At 31.0% G+C, this 22,703-nt stretch overlaps 1 protein-coding gene and 1 long non-coding RNA gene across 3 annotated transcripts; one reads left to right on the top strand and one right to left on the bottom strand.

The window, feature by feature from the left end:
* The first annotated feature begins 9,458 nt into the window (after nt 1-9,458).
* LOC146933009 (zinc finger protein 4-like) lies at nt 9,459-11,964 on the top strand. The gene is made up of 2 exons (XM_085704733.1): nt 9,459-9,605; nt 10,787-11,964. The coding sequence occupies exon 2, from the start codon at nt 10,883-10,885 to the stop codon at nt 11,534-11,536; it is 654 nt and encodes a 217-aa protein (XP_085560859.1). The 5' UTR covers nt 9,459-9,605; nt 10,787-10,882; the 3' UTR covers nt 11,537-11,964.
* A 2,348-nt stretch (nt 11,965-14,312) lies between these two features.
* LOC146933008 (uncharacterized) lies at nt 14,313-17,043 on the bottom strand. 2 transcript variants are annotated; one of them, XR_015007305.1, is made up of 5 exons: nt 16,830-17,043; nt 16,192-16,354; nt 15,642-15,731; nt 15,234-15,323; nt 14,313-14,553 (listed from the first exon to the last, which is right to left on the bottom strand). It is a non-coding gene; the product is annotated as an uncharacterized LOC146933008 (long non-coding RNA). The 2 variants fall into 2 exon arrangements; XR_015007304.1 differs by lacking the exon at nt 15,642-15,731.
* Nucleotides 17,044-22,703: the final 5,660 nt, after the last annotated feature.

Here is a 22,703-nt window from a genome sequence, read left to right as displayed (position 1 = left end):
CATCTTCATAGATCATCAATTACTAATCTTAAACATCATTATATAACATCAAATAATAGTCACCATAAATCATCACATAGCATCAATATCAATCATAAGCATCAACATGTAATTCACATAAGTATCATTATCAAAACATAGCATTACCGAAAATAACTTCACAATCAAATTCGTAATCAATTCCATACACAACATCATCATTAAATATAAGTTATGACGACTCTACAATGCAACAACAACTTCAACAACAACTTAGACAACTTCAACAACAACTTAGACAACTTCAACATGCATGTGGTACCACCAGGGCATTAAGCCCCCTTCGCTAAGGTCATATTTGGACCTGTCGGGCATTAAGCCCCCATCGCTAAGGTCATAAAGAACCTGTCGGGCATTAAGCCCCCATCGCTAAGGTCATAAAGAACCTGCCGGGCATTAAGCCCCCATCGCTATGGTCATAAAGAACCTGTCGGGCATTAAGCCCCCATCACTGACTATGCAACGACACAATCTTCCTACAACTTGAACAACAACGTGAACATCTATGACATCCTAACATCTTGACATCTTGACAACATAACATCTTAACAACTTGATGACTTCATAACGACTCGACGACTTAACAACTCTTATCATCTTAACGTCTTAACATCTTAGCATCTTGACAACATATGGATCACATAAATAATTCATGTCATATCATAATATAACAATATCAAATGATAATAAACAACATCTTAAAACATCATATTCATCAATCATAAACAACTTCATATAATATCGTATTTAAACATCGACAATAATTCACTATGTATCTTTGTAAAAACATAATAAATTATCCACAACCTATTTTCATGTCAAACCAAAGCTACTGGAAAGATATCACAAATATCAACAACTTTCATGTTTACAACAAAGATCAATTCAAAACAGAAACATATGAACAAAATGCAAAAACATGAAACAGAGAATGTTGTCACCGTACAATTTTGCTAAGACCTCCCTGTAGTATTTTCATCATAACTCACAGACCAAACATCATTTTCACGTCAAACCAAAGCCACTGGAAAGCTAACAAAATTATCTAGAACTTTCATGTTTACGCCTAAGACCAATTCTGTACCGATCAATACCAATTTTCATTTTAAATTCGGAAAAGTTGTGCTGAAAGTCCATAAAAATTCACTGTGACCTATGTGCAGTAATTTGACCATAACTCAAGTTCTATATATCCTATTGACGTGAGATCAACGACATTAGAAAGCTAACATCCATACCTACAACTTTCGTGTTTACACCTAAACCCAGTTTGGAACTTAAACTTGTGAAACTGAGACAATAAAAACGCGTTTTGCACATTGACAGCAAAATCACAGTTCAGCTGCGATTTCGCTTTGGGGAAATATTTTCCACTTCGTATTCGATCCAATACTCTTCAAACTTGACCCTAATCATTACCCTATGATTACCCTATTATTAGAACACTAATTATTCATCAACTTACTGTATGCAAATTCAAAGGGTTCTCAAATCTATTAACAACCTATTACAATTATTAAACCCTAATTCTTAAACTCACCAACATCTCATCCAATTCCATGGTTCTAACCTCAAAACTACATCCAATAATCATCCTATGGGTTATCTAAGGACTGTATACAATTTCCACATCAATTCAACAAGTTTTCATCATCTAATCATCAAGTCTCTCTCAAAACCCTAATTCTCAAATTCTCACAAACTTTCCCCAACTTGTTAGATGCAATATAATGATTTAACAACTTAATATTAATGCAAGATAGTCTCACCCTCACCTTAGATTAATTCCTGAATCAGCAGCAGCGTTCTTCTTTCCTAAGGTCTTCTCATCTTCTCTTGACTTCTCTTCTTTCCAAAAAGCGGTTTAAGGTAAACTCTTTCTAACCTAAGCTTCTCTATTTATAATACTAAAATATTCTTCCCAAATCTATTTAGGCCCAACAACTTATTCTTCTTTCTATTCTAACCCCCAATTCCACTCACACTAATAATCCTCATAATCTTATTTATTTCTAAATTAAATATATCTCTCACAAATAACAAATATATTTCTACATCAAATAACAAATATATCTCTAACAAATAACACATATATTTCTACACCATATAACAAATATATCTCTAACAAATAACAAATATATTTCTACACCAAATAACAATTATATATCTAACAAATAACAAATATATTTCTACACCAAATAACAAATATATATCTAACAAATAACAAATATATTTCTACACCAAATAACAAATATATCTCTAACAAATAACAAGTATATATTATTCTAGTAAATACGAACATATAACATAACAAAATATCACTCATCAAAATAAATCGGCTAAATCATAAAAAGACATCTAATCTCAAAACTACCTCCAAATCTACTTACTCTAATAATTCTCATATTCTAATAAATAATAGAATAATGCCACATAATAAAATACTAACACCTCATATAAATAAATAAATCACATAAATAGACTCTAACTTAATAAAAATAATTAAATAAAAAGTAGGGCGTTACAGCCACCGCACCGGAAGAAACTCCGGTCGTCTTCTCCGGCCTGTAGAGAGAGAAAAGAGAAGAGAAAATGAATCAGACCGGTAGCTCTGTGCTTATATAAGCACATGAACCGGTCCGGTTCGTTTTGGTTCACTCTTTCTTTGATCTACACCGTCTGATTTGCGGTTTGCCACGTGTATGCTTGTGATCTCTCGTTTCCATGCACATGAACCTGTTTACCATGTGCTGCGCGCTCTTAGCCTTTGGATCTAGGGTTTAGGGAATCTGGATCAATCCAACGCCTCTGAGGCTTTTGGATAGTCCAGATCCAACTGCAACGTTGGGCTTGGGCCTAATTTTACTGTTAATTTCGTTTCGTGCTCATTTTTTGCTATTTTAACACTGTTTCTTGATAATTACACCACTGTTTTACCAAAAACCTTTTAAAAAATTCCTAAAAAAATTGTTCCATGATTTTCTTGATATTTTTGATGAATCTTGATGTGTTTACATGTTAAGCATTGATCAAAATATGAGGAAATAATTTGTTCTTTGTTAATTCAATTCTTTTTTCATTTTTTGTAAAAAAAATCTTGTTAGAAACTTCTAGAAATTTTGTGAACTTTCTTGCAACTATTTTTGACACTTGAAACTTGTTTCTCATGATATTTTGGCATGTTAAAAATTGATAAAAATATATGTGGAATTTTCTTGTGATTTTGAGTTTCTTTTTGTTAATTTTTTGTGAAACTTTTGCATGTTCTTGATCCTGAAATCTTACTATGATACATTGACCCTTGATATGTAAATTTACAATGTGTATGCCTCTGATTTGGTGCTATCCTCTATTGTTTTGAGATTTGATTTGTTAGTTTCTTGTTTTACAAGTTATGTGAATATTCCTATGTGAAAATAAAGTGTGAAATATGCTTAAAATGTGTCATGATTTTTGGCTTGATATTGCTTTCTAATTTTCATGTCTTAGCTGAAATAAAACTCTTTGAAAATTGTCATGGCATGGAAATTGTAGGCCTTATGTTTGTGTGAATTTTATGACAAAGTTTAGGCATATTTTACCACTTTTTGTGCTAAGTTTTTGTTACTTTTTTGTCAAGTTTCATCACTTTACTATGCTATTTTACTTGCCTCTATTTCAATTCCTATTATTCCTTATGCCACTAATCACTTTATTTCATGTTTCATACATTCCATAAGCATCTCATCCTCCATCTTATATTCTTAGCTTTTATTTCTTGCATTTTAAATTTTGCCAAGACTTAGCATGTAAAGACTTAGGGATTTTGTAATTTCTTTTACGCAATTTAAATTCTTGTAAGACCATAGAATGTAAACTAGGGCCTATGTAACGGACAATGGACTCTAATGATGTACACCGACACACGCACACTCATCACATGGATACTTTAGATGTATGTTTAGGGAATGTATGCTTTAGATGTATGCTTAGGAATCACGATATTTAGAAAAATTCTCTTTTCAAAAAAATATGAACAACTTCACTCAAATAATTTTCCAAAGAAACCTTGGGATCAAAATCCCATTGAATTTTCCCTTTATTTTCTTAAACAAAAAACATTAATGAACTTTAATCATACTTAGACTTCTTTTTTGCAAAATGACTAATTTCACTTCATATTTTCCAAATCTTATGCCCTTGAGGCCTCTCTCTCTCTCTTATTCTTCAAAATTCCATTTTCAAAATTAAAATCAACCAACAAAAACAAAAACATTTTTTTGGAAGAGAACTACATGGAGTTTGATCCCTTAAAAGGGTATGTAGGCAAGAAGTCAAAACTTCTCCAAGTCCAATAAAACAAAAATTCAAACACATTCTTCTCCCTCCAATTCTTGACTTAGCAAACCCTTAGGTGTAAATAACATTTTCAAATAGCATTTAAAAATAAAGCGCGTGCGTAGAAAGTAAAGACGGTTCCTATAGAATACTATAGTTGCTATAGGTGTCTAACCCCTTCCTATAGCAAAACCAACTCCCGAACCTCGATTCTCAAGGGTTTTTCTTATTTTTCCCTTCCCAAGAAAAAATGAGATATCAAAGGTTAAAAAGGTTCAAACTTAATCAATGTTTGACACCCGAAAAACCAAGATAAAACACTCTCAACCTATCTATATTTGTTTGTTCTTTTTGAGGATTCGTTCTTGTTTGACAAATTGACAAATTTTATGTAAATGGCAAAATCATTTAAACATTAATTAACTAATAACTTCCATCAAGTTATATATATATATATATATATATATATATATATATATATATATATATATATATATATATATATATATATATATGAGTGTGGATCCATTGACTCCAAGAGTAACTCTTTAGAGTTACTCCAAATCTTGACCCTTGGTTTTAATAACAATTAAAGGCTGTGATTAATTAGTAATGATTCCTATTTTAAGATTTGTATACTCTTTCTTCCTTCACAATTTTTTTTTTTTAAATTCCTTCATAATCTGTTACCACTCGTGAGACCTCATACCATCAAATTATCAATTTATACCTTTCATCAAAATAAAATACTAATCTATACCCACAAACCTATCAAAGCCTTAATGTTAGATTAATCTGTAACACTTTTTAGGTTAAATAATCCATTGCAATTGAAAGCTTCTCTTGTAGTTGTCGATGATAGGATTCAATATTAACCTTCCATTGTAATAGCCTAGCGGGTTTATAGAATTTCTTGCTAAATGCTTGTAAGCCAATTATTTGATGGGGGTGGCACTTTGGTGACATTAATGTCACCGTGCCATTGCATCTGGGCCACACATTGTCATTGCCATTGCATCTGGGCCACACAACACATCTAATGTCACCCAATGTGTGGCCCAGATTTAATGTCACCGTGACATTAATGTCACACAAGTATTTCCCGATTGATGGCATCTACCAAATTGTAATTGATTATTATATTATTATTATTACGGTAGGGCTTGTTACTAATTAATCATAGCCTTTAATTGTTATAAAAACCAAGGATTAAGATTTGGAGTAACTCTAAAGAGTTACTCTTGGAGTCAATGGATCCCTTCTCTCTCTATGTATATATATATATATATATATATATATATATATATATATATATATATATATATATATATATATATATATATATATATTGAATATGTATGAAATGATGCAAGTGGATATCTCTCACTCACACTCTCTCTCTCTATCTATATTTCACACATATTTACATCATTTCACATGAGCCAACATGTATTTATTAAATTTATTATTCTTACATGGTGGAGATTTAAACACGCCTCATGATATATATGGGCATGGGCTAACTCCCACCATATACTACTGAATTCTGAAATTAATTATTTATCTTTAAATTTTGTAAAATCATTCACTTGTATGTCCGAGTCACGATTATTGGAGGAAAATCTGTTGGCTCATCTTGAATGTGGTATCTGTCTCACTTCAATGTACAATTGTTTGATAAACAAATAAAAGCACTAGTTTAAGTAGTGCGCAGCTCTATTGATGCCACAACAATAAAGGGAAAAGAAACAGAAAGATAATATGTAGAGAGCTATATGCAATGCACAAGTGGGAAAAAGATGGGAAAGTTATGGGAATCCATATGAGTGTGATAAAGATGGATGGGTCAATAAATGGTAAATAAAAATATATCCACTCTATATATACTCGTAATCATAGAAAATTTATATATATAACCTAGGGAAAAAAAAGGTCAAATATTGAATAGAATAGGACCACTTCTTTTACAGAGAAAACAAATCTACCGTTGTTTTTATTTAAACAAAAATATTGACGCATTGCAGTGTTAATTATATATAGTTTTGTTGCTTTGGAGTTATATTTAAAAAGTAAAATCTTATTAAAGAAAAAGGAAGTAAAATAATACAGAATTAACAAATTAATTACTTATTATTTATTCTATTTAGTGGTTTTTATTTGTACAATATTCTATTTGTGTTGATGAACGGAATATCAAGTTTAGATGAGAAACAAATTAAATTAAAAGGGTTGCAATCAACTTTACTGATTATTGTCCACTTTCAATAATTTAAAGTTGATGAAATTTGACTCAACTAACCAATCGAATGAGCTGTGTTTATCTGCAGAAATATTGAATTGAATTGTATGGTTCCAAAACTCAATAGGTTAACTCATGGGTGTATTCATACTACTGAATTAAAGATAAATTTAAGGTGTGAAAGTTGTGGTGGGACATCACCCTAGCTATTGTCTTATTGTATCAGTTTTCTTTCCTAAGAGAATGTGCTATAGCCCTTGACGAATGCTTTTGAGACATTATCTAGCATTGTTCTACTTTACTATTTTACTATATTCCATGATGATTGTATGTCGTTGCAAATCTTTTTTGCTTGTAATAAATAAAAGATTAAAACTAAAATTGTGTAAAATTATTAGCCATAGTGATTTTTATATATTTATATAGGATTTTGTCACATTTGAAATTTAGCAGGAGCATGTTGCATCTTTAATTGTTGGTGTTGACAGAGAAGAAGTGGGGACTGCTTTTTCTCGCAGTCTCTGTTTCGCATCCGTCCTTTTTTTCCATAATAACAACCATCCCACAGACAAAGATACAGACACTCATCTAAACTCATAATTAACTACCCTTCTTACACTTTCCGTTAAAAAAACAAAAAAAATCTACCCCTCTTACATTATTATCACCTAAAGCTATGAAATGCCTATGAACTCGGATAAGTAGTACGGGTGCGATAGCAGTCATTATAAAGAGAGAAAAAAAATTAATTTTATTAAGTTTTTTAAGAACAAACCCAATTTTTATCATTTTCCCACTCAAAATGACCAAAAAATTTAGCTCTTAATGTTCTTCAAGAACAGAATTTTTTTTTTCTGCCCCTATCACAAAAAAAAATGATATATCTGCCCCTAGTTGAAAATTATTGCTCTAAATGCCCTTGTTCTTCATTTGAAATGGCGAGCATGACAATTTTTCAACTTTCTCTGTACAACTCTGTGTGTTCCTAATTTAAGTTGGCGAGCATGAATTATTTAAGGTTTTTTCTTGTTCTCTCTTTGAAATGGCGAGCATGTTTATTTTTTTTTCCCATGCTCCACATCTAAAATGGCGAGCATGCATTATTGTTTTTTTCCATATTTTTTCTTAACGGTGGTATAAAGCTTGAATGGGAGAATCAAAGACTAGTTTATTTATTTTTTTGGGACATTGATATGGACCTCAAAAGAGTCTATACCAATTACCAATTAGCAAAATAATATATTTTATAATAAGATAATCAGATTCAATAGTTTATTAAAAATTACTAAAAATGGTAATCGTAAACTTTGAACATTTTTTTAAGCACCATTTTCTTCCATATACTTTTCTTGCAAATTAACTTTTTTATTAACTCAACACTTTTCTTGTCATAATTAAATATTTATGTTATGACATGTTTTATTGATGTACATATTTTGCAGATTCAAGCTTTATACCACCGTTAATTTATGCAATGATGGGTATGCCATGCTCGCCATTAAGAAAAAATATGGAAAAAAAAAAATAATGCATATGCTCGCCATTTTAGATGTGGAGCATGGGAAAAAAAAATAAACATGCTCGCCATTTCAAAGAGAGAACAAGAAAAAACCTTAAATAATTTATGCTCGCCAACTTAAATTACGAACACACAGAGTTGTACAGAGAAAGTCTGAGAAAGCCTGCAAGCTTGCAGAGGAAGGTTGAAAAATTGTCATGCTCGCCATTTCAAATGAAGAACAAGGGCATTTAGAGCAATAATTTTCAACTGGGGGCAGATATATCATTTTTTTTTGTGATAGGGGCAGAAAAAAAAAATTCCTCTTCAAGAACACCCCCTAAAATGTTCTTATTTACCATCTTACAACAACTCAATGATTTTCTCTCTTTCAAGGTGTTTATAAAGTGTTTCCTAACTATAGGGTCTCTCTCCAAAAGACACAAACCTTTAGTTTTTTTATTTCACAAATATCTTCTATTTTGATCTCTCAAGATTCACCCAAATTGCACACAAATCTCTCACACTCTCATTTGTTTCCCAAACCTCGAATCTCGTTGAAAGGTACCAACCCTTAGCATATACTTTTCTTAAGAGTCTCCTCTTTTGGTTCCATGAGATTACATGAAAAAGAACAGGTCTTAACATTTTGGACTCCAGAAGCTAAAAATTTGGATCCATGTACTAGATTGTGCGCTAAGCGCACTTCCTCTTGCGCTTACGCATGAGTAAGCACTAATACGGCTCATACAATATTGATCTTTGCACCTTGCGTAGTAGGCAGAAGTAAATATCCTCCTAAAAACTCAAAAGACATGCGCCTGGTGCACCAGTACTTGCGTCTAGCACACGGGACAATTTAATATATTTCAACACAATTTAATATCTTAAAATTTTGAGTGAAGATCGTAACTTTTCGGTCTCTATGTGATTATGAACCATTAACTCATTATTGCTCCCAGCACTCCCCACACTTCCCACACTTGACACTCCCCATCAATGTCAAACGAAAACAAAAAACAACTGACCTCTTCATCTCCACTATATGTCTTGTAGTGTTGTGTTATGTAATTATGTTATCTGACAACCCTACCAATACCATCTCTCTTCTGCTTTCCCAGGGTTCCACTTTGGTGCCATTAATGGCACCAATGGCACCATCCAATTCCATCTCCACCACACACACACACATCACACACACATCCCCACGCGGACCCACACACATCAATGGTCAGGATCTCTGCTATGGCACCAATGGCACCATTTCTAAGTCACTGAAGTATTTCCCGCTTTCCCATAAGTCTTTCTTTTTCTGTAATCTTATCATCTCCTTTTTAAGTATCAACTCACTCATTCTTCTCCTTTATCCTAGAAACTAGAAGAAAAAGCTTTCCACCGTCTGTTTTTGATTCTCTCTGATACTCTTCCCAGTCACTACTTGGTTTAGCTGCATATATCATATCACTCCACAACCCTGCCTTTAGATTCTTTCGTACTATGCTAGCTGCTTATGTAAGTACATCTTTTCAATCATCTCATCACCTAAACATTTGCTTCTTTTACACTTTCTTCCATGCATTTCTTCTCCTTCACCACTCTGCTTTACTCTTTTTAGTTATCTTTTTTTTCACCTTTTCTTCTTCTTTAATTGGTGTATTCTTCTTCTTTTTTTAATCTTTATTGTGCTTTGAAACTCCTTGAAGCTTTACTTTAACTTGCAAGAATTATTCTTTTGGACAATATTTTTTAACTTGCAAGAATATTAATATATTAACATAAGTTTCCTAACAAAACAGAAGGTAATTAAGCTTCCTAAATTTGAGTATTGAAATTTAGATCTAAGCTGTAAGTGTCAACAGGGAGGCTAATTTGATGTTAAGAGCATTTTTTTTCTTCCTTTATCTTCTAGAGTTTGAGTGTTTCCAATCTTCCATAATTGATTGATTATTTATTTGCTTATATAGTTAGGAGTAGTGAGTAGTCTTGAGTGGTTACTGGTTACTTATCATATCAATTGATGCAAGTATAGAAGTGTTAATTTTCTCAAATTTATGAGTGATAACTTCCCCTGAACACTTCCTGTGTTAAGCTTTTTTATTTCCTTATATAATTAAGGGTTAAATATGTGATTACTTCCCACAATTATCTTGAATTCTGCTCTACAAAAAATTAAAATTTTATAGGGATTAAAATATATTTAACTCTAATAAAAAAAATATAATTGGGCTTCCCCAGCAAATAAAGGATGCAAGACTGTAAAAGTTTGAATAGTGTTATATTTGCAACAACAGACAATACAAAGTGCCAATATTCTCTTTTGCATAATTTAATGAAACCAAACAAGCAATTAACTTAGCAATGAGAATATGAAATCAGATTAAATGTGTGATGTCTCTCAGCTCCCCCTTTCAGTTTGCTTTCTTTTCCAATTCCCTTGTTGCGGGTCTATTAATTAAACATTTGGGTTCTTTTAAGGACCAAATCTAAATTGTTACATATTTAAGTTTCTAATTCCTTACTTGGCAAGATAGTTTACTACTGATGTGATAGTTTGAAGGCCATTTCCTCTTTTGGGCAAACAAAATGAATTTTAGATCAAAAGTTCTTTTTTCCATAAAAATCTTTTTAGTTAAAGATGTTGTTGACATTAAGCAACCTTTACATATCATATAATGTTTTTCATCATAATGTAGGTGACAGCATCATGATAAGCTAATCAATTTGCCACATTTGATCTATCCAACTTGCCTTCTGGAAAAGAAGTTATAGCTCATATAAGGTTCATAAAAATGATGACTCCAAACTTGAACTTGGAACCTGAAAATCAGTCAGAAGCACCCCAAGATCTAGATCCTATGACCCTTGACTTGACACTCAATTTCAGTTCGAGTGACGCCGAGTTAATGGGTTCAAGTGATGCTAGTAGTGAAGTAGGAGCTGCTGAAGTTCATGCTTCGCCATCGGTAACTCCAAGGATATTCTCTTGTAATTACTGCAAGAGGAAGTTCTATAGCTCGCAAGCATTAGGCGGTCATCAGAACGCTCACAAAAGGGAGAGGACGATGGCTAAACGTGCAATGCGAATGGGAATGTTCACCGAAAGGTATACAAGCCTTGCATCTCTACCTCTTCATGGTTCGCCTTTTCGGTCCCTTGGTGTTGAAGCTCATTCTGCAATGCATCAAAGACATATGCAACCATCGTCAACAATGAGGGCTCCAGATATGAGAGCTGCTGCGAAATTTGATAGAAACCATTTTGGATCGCTAGTTTTCGTGGAAGATGATGATGTAGGTAGCTTTTGGCCCGGAAGTTTTAGACAGGTGGACCAAGGAGGAAGTGTTAATATAGGATATCCTCAAACTTCAAATTCGGGTTTTGTTCCAATGGCACCTCCTCCACCTCAAGCATCTGCATCTCCTGATCTTACACTGAAGCTATAAGATTTGAGAGATGATACAAACTGGGGTAAACCATTTTTATGAGGTGTCGGTTCAAGTGGTAAGAGCTTGACTATGTAACTTCAGGACAGAGTTCAAATCCCTTTATGGACAGTCGTAAAATGGTCAATAGGTTCATAAAAAAACACAGATAAACCCTTGAGAAAATAATGAGTTGGTGGTTGTAAGAAGTGGCTCATTCATTGTTTCACACTCATCCAAAATTGCTCAATCACTCATTTATTATTATTTTTTATGAGGGGTTTATGACTTTGTGAAGGTTTTGCCAAGTGCTTGTATCATTTATCTTAAGATTATTTGTCTTTGGTATCATTCTATTCAGACATTAAATTATTGATTACTAGACAAAAATGCATTCTATGTATAGTGAGATGTGTATTTCCAATAGCGATTTTACCTTTTTATTTTAATTTCACCTTATTAATGTTTTCTTCTAATTTGTATTTTCTCCATCATTGTTGATGATTGCTGTAGCTATTGCCCTATTAAGTTTAGCAAAATAGGGTAGATTTATCTCTATTTTGTCTAAATAAATGCATCTCTGGAATTGATATATAGTACCGTGAGATGTGGTTCAAAGTGGACCGATTTTGTTTGGTTTGAGTTCATTCACTAATAGTCTCATACCTTACCTCAGAAAGACTGTTTAATGGAAAACTTGGCAAGATCTTTGATCATAAAATGTTAATTATGCTACCAAGTAAAGTCCCAGTGGTTCTAGATTCTTGTCCATGGACCACAATATTGGCTAAAGACTCTTTTAAGGTTTGAAAGGGCGTAGCAGCGTAGGTGCCCAAGGACATGAAAATGAGAAAACAAAGATATGTGGACCACGTGGTTGAAGATGCACATGTGACCATCAATCTATGTACACTACTGCATTAAAACGGAAGGAATGACAGTGGATATAAGGACACAAAAAGATGGAAAGTTATCTTTGAACACCATACACCTGATAGAGAGAAAAAAATAAAGAGTGGTCGATCTAATAGCGGTGATATGTTGGTAATGTGATAGAAGGGAGGAGATCCTCTCCTGTCACTGCACCGTCCAGTGGAATCCAGTCCACTCATCTTTGTTTATTAATTGCATATTTAATAATTGAAAAGAAACGGAACGGCAAAGATTAACACTGGACACCCTCCATTAAAAACCTCATTGGAGAGAATCCTGGTCCGTGATAGAAACACTAGAGAGAGAAAAATAAAGAGAGTGATCGATCTAGTAGAGGTGATATGTTAGTAATGTGATAGAAAGAGAAATGCATGAAAAATAGGGTCTTAAATGGGTATTGAAGAATTAAATATGTCCAAGTATAATTACCCAAAAAACACTAATAGTAGGTTTGGATACAGTTTCACCCTTATTTTTCGCGTCTCAATGCAATATTGTCGTGACTTTATAAAGTTAAAAATCCTAGCTTTTGAGTAATCGTGTGTTAGGAAATTTTTTTACCATGGAATCAAACGAGTACTAAAACATAATCACGCATAGCATATTTTTGCTTCTGAAGAACTTGTGTGTGACGTGAATAATGCATACCATCCATGGAATGTTCCAAGAACCTAGCGATAAAACTTACACACATTAAATGCATGAAAAATGATATTACATGTTAGAACTCTCACTGGACATATTATATGTTTTCGCATTTTTTTACCATATGAGCTACACTTACCAGACAAGAACAAACTTATTATTAGATAAATTAAGTAAATTTTTTAAAAGTATAAAATATAAATGAAAAGACTAAATTTTATGTCATCTCAAAAGCATATATATTTATAGCCTACAGGGACATTTAATATTAAAAAATATGTCTTTTTTTTTTGTAACAATTAAAAAATATGTCTATTCAGAATTAGACCTTTTTTATTTTTTGTAACCAAAAGAAGAAAATTGTCATATCTCCCGAGAAAGTAAATAGCGAAGCCTTCCCAAACAAATATCATTGCATTTTTTGGTTTCTCTCTCCTCCTGAATTTTCTCTCTCCTCCTTGTATTCCGAAAAGGACGCTTTTTTTTTTTTGTCTTAGATGAAGTGGTAATCCACTGAAAATAAACTCACACACAACTGTGAGGTCCCGGGTTCGAACCCGGGTCACGACGTCCGGCCTTGCAATTTCGGCATTTGCCAGTTGAGCTAGGACTTCTAGACAGGAAAGGACACGTTTTAATTGGGTAATGGGTGTATCGGGATGATTTCGGGACAATTCTCGTCGCGTTATATAGCATGGCTCCCAAAAGAATTAGATCTTTTTTTGTTACATTATTCAGAATTAGATCTCTGGGTTATTATAAAAAAATGTATATAAATTCTTTTTTTTTTAGAAGACATATACAGATTAAATCAACAAGTTTAAAATACAAAAAAGCTGATTTTATTTCAATGCTGCTTACCAGGAAGGAATCACTATGGACTGGGTCTTTTAGGTGCAAAGGGTGCTGCTTTTAGTACCTCCTATCCTCCTTAATATAAGAAGATTCAATGTTGTGGAAAAACCCAAACTGGTCATCCTATACAACTGACACGTCCTAAATTAAGGGGTAAAAGAAGTCTAAATAATGCTTTTTGTAACTAAATGAACACCTAAGTACCAAGTTATGTTTGTTTGGTTTCATTGCACTTCAAAATGCTTTTCCCGGTTTAATGCTGACTGAAGATGGTTGAGTACGTTTGAGAGGCAAATAAGATAGTTTGCTTTTACTAGAAAAAATTGCAACTACCAATGACAGCAGCAGCTGATTTGTGTCAGTGTGTCTCAAATCAATATATTTAATGTGTCCTCTACACAATTACCAACCAAATTTGGGGGCAAGTTCTCAAATTCAAATTCAATCAAATTAATTTTGAATATATATACAAGTGAATACTCATATACTCTATCTCACCATTCTCTTATTTTCATCTTCTCTCATTCAACAAAGTTCAAAAAATGTTCTACACATGAAGATTTTTTCAACTCTATCTTCAAGCTTCAAATACAAAATGAGCAAACCTGCAATACATCAAGGTAAAAGACTTTGTAGCAACACACTTTTATGAAAGATTCAACACACTTTTATTCAAGATTCAATACTCCATTTCATTCATTGTTCTTCATAACAAAAATTTTTCTTTAACAAAAACTGTTTTCTTTGCTAAAAAGTATTTTTCATTTTTTTTCCATATCATCATGACAGTTCTACATCAAAGGTATACAAAACAACATTCATGATTTTGTATTTCTTTTCTATTACTTTTTCCTTCTTTATTGAAAAAAATAAAGAAAGCGAAAATACACACAACAATGGATGAGTTTTGGTTCTATGCGACAAACTTCAAAGAGATTATTATGCAGAAATAAACTACCTTGATTTTAGTCCAAAATAGTTCTTATTTTATTCAGGAGTTTTAATCTTTTATTATTTTATATCTAAATATATCTATTATGTCAAACAAAAATTTTATAAACCTACTTTTGTAGATCTATATAGATATATTATATAACAAACTGTATTTAACAAATTGTCCAAAAAAATTATTATTTCTCTCTAAATTATATTAAGAAAATCATTATTGCTCTCTAAATTATTTTAAGAAAATAATGAAGAAGAAATATAGAATCCAAAAACATTTTCAACAAGAACATCTTATACTTCTCTGATTGAGAGCTTTTGTTCACTTTTTACTCTTTACCTTTTGCTAAGCTCAAATTCTGTTCTTCCACTTCATTTTGCAGGAATTAAAAGTTTCTCTCCTTTCTCCTGAGTCATGTAGACCGATTTTCTGTAAAATATGAATAAAATATATTATTATTTTTTCAGTCGGTTTTCTAAAAAGTATTTTCATATTTTTTTTAATATCATGTAAAACTAACTACACTTTGTATTTCTTTTCAAAATTTTGTATTTCTTTTCTATTACTTTTTCCTTCTTTTTATTGAAAAAAATAAAGAAAGAAAACGGAAATACACATAGCAACAAATAGCAGTATAAAAAAAATGTTTTAAACCAATGGATAAGGTATGGTTCTATGCTACAAACTACAAAGTTTTAAAGATTTAAACCAATGGATAAGAGTTTTTGTGAACATTTTCCTCTTTACCTTTTGCTAAGCTCAAATTCTGTTCTTCCACTTCATTTTCTAGAAAGTTAAGAGTTTCTCTCCTTTCTCCAATCAGCGGTGACCGATTTTCTGTAAAATATAAATAAAATTAATATTTTTCAACAAACAAAAATCACATGAAATCAGGGTATAAATACTCTTTTGAATTATTAAAATGAATTATTATTTTTTAAAATAAGTTTAAAATTTGTTTTTTCTGTGTACATAAATAAATCATTTAAATGATAGAAAAAAAATATTAAACAAGGTTTACACATAATTATTTTTTTTGTCTATCACGTAAATAATCAATTTCATTGAAATTAAAGAAAAAAAAAGTTCTTTGAAAACAACAACAAAATAATTTACAAAACAATATTTACCAGCAAAACATAATTTTTTTTGTTGACTTATAACCAATTTCGTTTCCTCACAATAAACTTATCTTTTCCTTTAATAAATGTGATTTTGTTGTTGCATGTATCAAATAAATAAATAGTGATGAAGAAATCAATTTCATATAATTAAGGATATGAATATAAAAGCTGACCTTAAAAGCCTTTGATTTGTTGTTGTTATTTGTTGCATGTGTGAAAGAAGTAGATGATGAAGGTTCCAGATCTGCTGCACAATTCCATGATTGAGATCCAAGTTTGTCGAAAATGGGAATTATAGACTTTTGTAAGCTGTCCATTGAAGATTCCATGTCAAAACTACAAAAAAAAAAAAATAGAGAAAGAGGGATGAGTTGCTCGTGTTCTGACTTTCTAGAGACTCTCCAAAAAGAATCTATTAAAGAAAGAATTTTTTTCAAAAAGAAAAAACAGAGTTGTAACTTTTGTTAAATAAAAAATAAAAAACAGGGATCGTATATAGAAGGAAAAAAAAAATTGATTTGCAAAAGAAAAATATCATTCACCAGAAAAAAAAACCTTATTTCCTGAACAAAAGTTTCATTTTATATTTTTTAATTCAAAATTGGAATAAAAATGATAATTTTTTGTGGTAAAGAAACCCATCTATTTTTGCATGAACCAAAAAATAACTCCAAACGAAGTCTTCAAGGAAATTGCAATATAAAAGCTTCTTTATCAAAGATCCAGGAAAAGGATTACCAAAATAATAACATTAGTATTAGATCTAAAAAAACCTAAAACAGATTCATTAATCTACAAAAACAAATCTTACATCTCTTGAAAATATTAGTCTTTCACTTTGATTTTTGCAGAGGAGGCTAACGATGGCTGCAAAATCGGAGAGAAATTGGACTCAATATTCATACTTTCCTTGATCTCAAAATAAATAAGGGGGTTTTGTATAGGATAATGAGACGATAAAAATGGTGGCTTTATTTATATGTACGGTGGTCGGAGTAAGTTGCAGATGAAGAGAGAAGGAGGTTTTCGTGGTTTAATGGGAAATGAAAATTAGGGTTTGTTATGGAAAGTTATCTATTGGGCCTAACCATTACAATTAACCTATTTTTTAAATTGCTTTTTAGACTCCTATTTTTTTCAACTATAATTTTGTTTTGAAGATTGATATTTATTCTTTATTATCTTTAATCATATTTTTTAGGGTCCTTTAATCACATTCTTCATTGTGAAAGTCCTCTTTTAAAATGATTATTATACACGTAACAAGTTGGCTAACATATTCTAAAATTGTATAGGTCAATTATTATTATACACTTGAGAAATTGTCGTTTCTAAAATTCCATGCAATATAAAAAAGTCCACACAACATAAGAAAGAATAAGTTGTTGCTGCTATAAAGTTAAAAATATTAATCATGCACGGCACACGTTGTTGCATATGAAGTTTTAAAATGATTATTATACACTTGAAAAGTTATTGCTACTAAAAATTTAAAAATTCCTTGAATAATTAAAATTAAAATTATTATTATACACGGGACGAGTCGTCACTAATACAACTTTTATAATAATTATTATTCACATGACAAAATATCATTTCTAAAAAATACATGTGACATGTGGTCACTAATACAATTTTTAAAATAATTATTATACACGGAATGAATCGTCACTATACATGAAAGATGTTCTCATAACTAAAAAACTTAAAGTAATTATAATACACGAGTCATGTTGTCATTGATATAAATTTTAGAATAATTATTATCCACGTGACAAGTCGTCACTGTACAAGAGACATGTTTTCATTGATAAAAACTTAAAGTAATTATAATACACGATTCATGTTGTCATTGATATAAATTTTTAAATAATTACTTTACCTGGGACAAGTCATCACTAATACACACAAGTTGACAAACATATTATAAAATTGCATATGTCGAAAATTATTATACACTCAAATAATTATGGTTGCTAAAATTCTATACAATGTAAAAAAGTCTGCATAATATAAGAAAGGGATAAATTGTTACTGCTAAAAAGTTAAAAATAATAATTATACATGGAATATGTCGTCAGATCATGTTTTAAAATGATTATTATACTCATTACAGGTTGTCACAAATAAATTTTTAAAATGATTATTTTATACTTGAAAAATTGTTGCTGCTAAAAATATAAAAATTATCATTATACACAAGATAAGTCGTCACTAATACAAGAGACATGTTTTCATTGATATAAACTTAAAGTAATTATAATACACGAGTCATGTTGTCATTGATATAAATTTTTAAATAATTATTATACTTGGGACAAGTCATCACTAATACACACGACAAGTTGGCATACATATTATAAAATTGTATAAGTCGAAAATTATTATACACTTAAATAATTGTCGTTGCTAAAATTCTATACAATGTAAAAAAGTCTGCACAATATAAGAAAGGGATAAGTTGTTACTGCTAAAAAGTTAAAAATAATAATTATACATGGAATATGTCGTCACATCATGTTTTAAAATGATTATTATACTCATGACAGGTTGTCCCAAATAAATTTTTAAAATGATTATTTTATACTTGAAAAATTGTTGCTACTAAAAATATGAAAATTATCATTATACACAAGATAAGTCGTCACTAATACAAGAGACATGTTTTCATTGATAAAAACTTAAAGTAATTATAATACACGAGTCATATTGTCATTGATATAAATTTTTAAATAATTATTATACCTGGGACAAGTCATCACTAATACACACGACAAGTTGGCAAACATATTATAAAATTGTATAAGTCGAAAATTATTATACACTTAAATAATTGTCGTTGCTAAAATTCTATACAATGTAAAAAAGTCTGCACAATATAAGAAAGGGATAAGTTGTTAATGCTAAAAAGTTAAAAATAATAATTATACATGGAAAATGTCGTCAGATCATGTTTAAAAATGATTATTATACTCATGACAGGTTGTCACAAATAAATTTTTAGAATGATTATTTCATACTTGAAAAATTGTTACTGCTAAAAATATAAAAATTTACATTATACACAAGATAAGTCGTCACTAATAAGAATTTTAAAATAATTATTATACACGGCATGAGTCATCACTATACACGAGAGATTTAAAATAATTATTGGTAAAAACCTTAAAGCAAATATTCATTACCCCATATTGATTTATGAACTGAAATTAATTATCTAACATAGAAATATTTATGACAAATAAACGAAAAAATTATTACATAGAAGACAAGTTGTTCTTGATAAAGATTTAAAAATAAAAAATAGACGTGGACAAGTCATCGTTTATACAAGTTTTAGAAGTAATGTAAATGTACGGGATAAGTTGTCGTTGACTAAACAAACTTTGATACACGAAACCTCATGTTATTTATAAAAAATTGGTATTGCTAAAACTTTCATGCTATTTAGCCATCCCCTGACTTAAATTCTATAATGATATTGAACCCTCATGAACTAAATACTTAATGACAATATTATACTGCATAAATTCGTCCCCGGCCAACCAGCACCCGTGCGGATGCACGGGTATCTTACTAGTTTCATAAAAAAATCCCTGACTTTTTTTACCTCAATTCCGGAAGTATGGCTTTTGGGGGGAATAATCTGAATCTCAAAGTAGAAAATCATATGGGTTTGAATTTCAAGGATTGGTTTTTCCTTAAAAAGAAACGTGGCGGTGCAGCTTGTTGACCCTTGTTGTCCACTCAGAGCATCCACAATGGAGACTCTCATCTTTGAGGTCTTAAATAGGTCTCACATTGATACATCACTTTTTAATAATTTTTTAATAATAGTACCTAATAGGTACTCAACCACTGGAGATCCTCTAACAAAAGGTCTAATTGGGTCCCATCAATATTATTTATTTAATATACTATCTATTTTATACTATTAAATTGACCATAAAAATTATTATTTTAATAAAAACGTGATGTGGGCCCATTTAAGAATGAGGTCTTAATTTAGATATTGCATCTTTTAAGACCCTTAATTTTTTTTTTCCACAATGGAAGTACCTATTAAGTACCAGGTCTTAAATGTTTAGACTCTCCCATTGTGGATGCTCTCATGTGTAATTTTCAGTCCATAATAATACATTGAACAATGAACTTGCTTCTGGAAGAAAAAAAATGTATAGCTAAATTTACTATTTAAGTAACTTTAATAAGTTTCTTCAAAAGAAAAGTAACTTTAATAATTAAATTTTTAATTTTAATTTGATATAATGGTTTACGAAAAATTTATGTTAACCTGAAAATAAAATATTGTATTAGTGATAACGATTTGATTTAAATTTATTTGGGAAATGTTAACTAGTACCCCTGGGACACTGGTTGGACATTTAATATTAAAAAATATGTCAATTCAAGGAAGTTCTTTTTCATATTTTGTGGAAACTTACTCGCGATAATAGGAGAATATTTACTACAACGCTGTAGAGTTTGTGGAAATGCATAAATATCGCAATCTAGGAATGCAAAGTTGAATGGCATGTTGAAGTTGTCTATAGGGGAATAATGTTAATAGAAGAATGGATAGAAGCTAGAACGGTGGGCAGAAGCAGAGGAGCAATGGGTATGGTAAATCCTCAAATGAAGTGGTTGCGTCCTCCACGAGGTTTTTTAAAGTGTAATGTGAATGCTTCATTCTCTACAAGCTTCAATAAAGTAGGAATTGGTGTCTACATAAGAGATGAAATGGAGTTTTTCGTTGGAGCTAAAACAGTGTGGCTATAACCTATTCTTTCTATTCCCATGGGCAAAGCATAAGCGTTACTTGTTGCGATTCATTGGGTTAAAGAGTGTTGAAATTGTCTTCAAATTTATGATCTAAGAAAATTCATAATTGTGGCACAATTATGGAGGTGTTTCGCGATTTTCGAGGCAGGGAGCTTGGTTTCTGTTGAGGCAAATTGTGACACGATTTGTGGCTGGCGTGACACGATTTCTAGATAAGGTTTTGTACCCTGGGTCATACGTTACGAATCATGACATGATTTTGTCAATCATGACACGATTTTGACTGTTATAGGGTACTATTCAGTTCAGTTTTTGAAGAAGAGATTGAAGAGAGAGAAACTTGGGATTACAGATGAGGTAACTTTAGGGTTGAGTGCCTTTGTAGTGAGGTTCTCTTGGGTTAGGAAACATTGTAAACACCTTCGGTTGTGAGATTTCACCATTTGAAGGATCAAAAAGCTTCCTTTAGTGTTTTCTCTTAGGATTCATTGAGAGTGTGAGTGACTTGAAAAATGTGTAGAAATTAGGTTTTGTTCTTTGTGAGCTTCCACGCTAATTTCTTGTACCTTTTGTATCACTTTCATCTTAATGGATTGGAGAGCTGCTCTCTCCCCTAAAGTATGTCATATTGGACCGAACTGGGTTACCAATCTTGGTGTGTTTGTTTTTCATTCTTGCTTTCTTATCTTGTTGCTTTGATTATGTTTGTGGTGATGTTTTACACATAGTTTTAGGACTGTTTTGTTGTTGTTGCAGCTTGAGACTACTTTATCCATTGATTCCTACTTCCTTTACTTCGCACATCTTTGTTTCATTGGTGTGATTTTGTCTGAATTCACAACGGAGAGCTTGGATTTGATAATGTGATTTTCTCTACTGATTCCAAGGGACCAACATATTAGAATTAGTAGCCCATGAGACTAAAATGAAACATAAAAATGAGTTAAAAGATCAAATATCCAATTTAGCAACAAAATAAAATTGAATAAATTTAGCCAAAAATTAATGAATCTACTACATATTGACTTTAAATCAAATTATTTGTGCTGATTAAACTATTACTTGTACCGATTCTTTTTTGCAGAAAACAAATAAACTTTTTCTTAAGGAAGAAAACAAATAAACTAACTACTCCACTCTTCTTCAAAACTTGACGTCTGTACTTAAAAAAAGAAGTTGAAAAATGAAATGAGAGAAGGTTTCACAATCAGTCATTGACTTTTTGTTTGATTTGCTTGAATACTTATAAGGAGTTTGTTGTTGTCTTATTATTTTCTAAGTTTGCTTACAAAAAAACGTGTTAGAGAGAGTTGGACAGCATGTTGACTTTGAATTGAATGAAGGAAGGAAGTATCATGCTAGTTTCTGAGCCAGCCGGCTTGTCCTTGTAAATGAATGATGATGAGACAATGATAAAATTGTCCAGGATAAGAGACTTAATGACTTTCAAGAACTTAATTTAAAATAGTTTATCTCAAAATATCTTTCAATTGACCATGAGTTTTACGGAAAATTGTATAGTGTGTGTTTGGTATAGCGGTGGTGAGAATTGATTTTGATAGAATTGAGTTTGAGAGAATTGATTTTAGTTAAAAGTGAGTTGAATGTGAATTGATTTATGTTTGGAAACACTTTTTAAAAGTGATTCTTATGAGTTGATGTTGTTTGGATAGTATGAATCAAAATTGATTTTAAACGTGTAATGATCAAACTACCCTTTTAATTATATTTAAAAGTAAATATCTCATTCTCATTAGATAATTATTTCAGCTTATTATAAATTGATTTTACTACTTCAAAAATTCATTTTAAAATAATATTATTTTATAAAAGTTATTTTTAATAATTTTTTATCAATCGGGTGATTTCTAATAGAAACATAAGCGTAAAAAAATTGCAACTA

This window comes from Medicago sativa, chromosome 4 (genome assembly GCF_051527215.1).
Source record: "Medicago sativa cultivar Bolivia chromosome 4, Bolivia_mono, whole genome shotgun sequence".
In the NCBI taxonomy this organism is placed as follows: domain Eukaryota; kingdom Viridiplantae; phylum Streptophyta; class Magnoliopsida; order Fabales; family Fabaceae; genus Medicago; species Medicago sativa.
The sequence above is the reverse complement of the archived record's forward strand: the minus strand, read 5'-3'. Positions and strand labels throughout refer to the sequence as shown.

Coding starts and splice junctions, on each gene's coding strand:
- LOC146933009 (XM_085704733.1), top strand. CDS start 10,883: ATGATGACTCCAAACTTGAACTTGGAACCTGAAAATCAGTCAGAAGCA.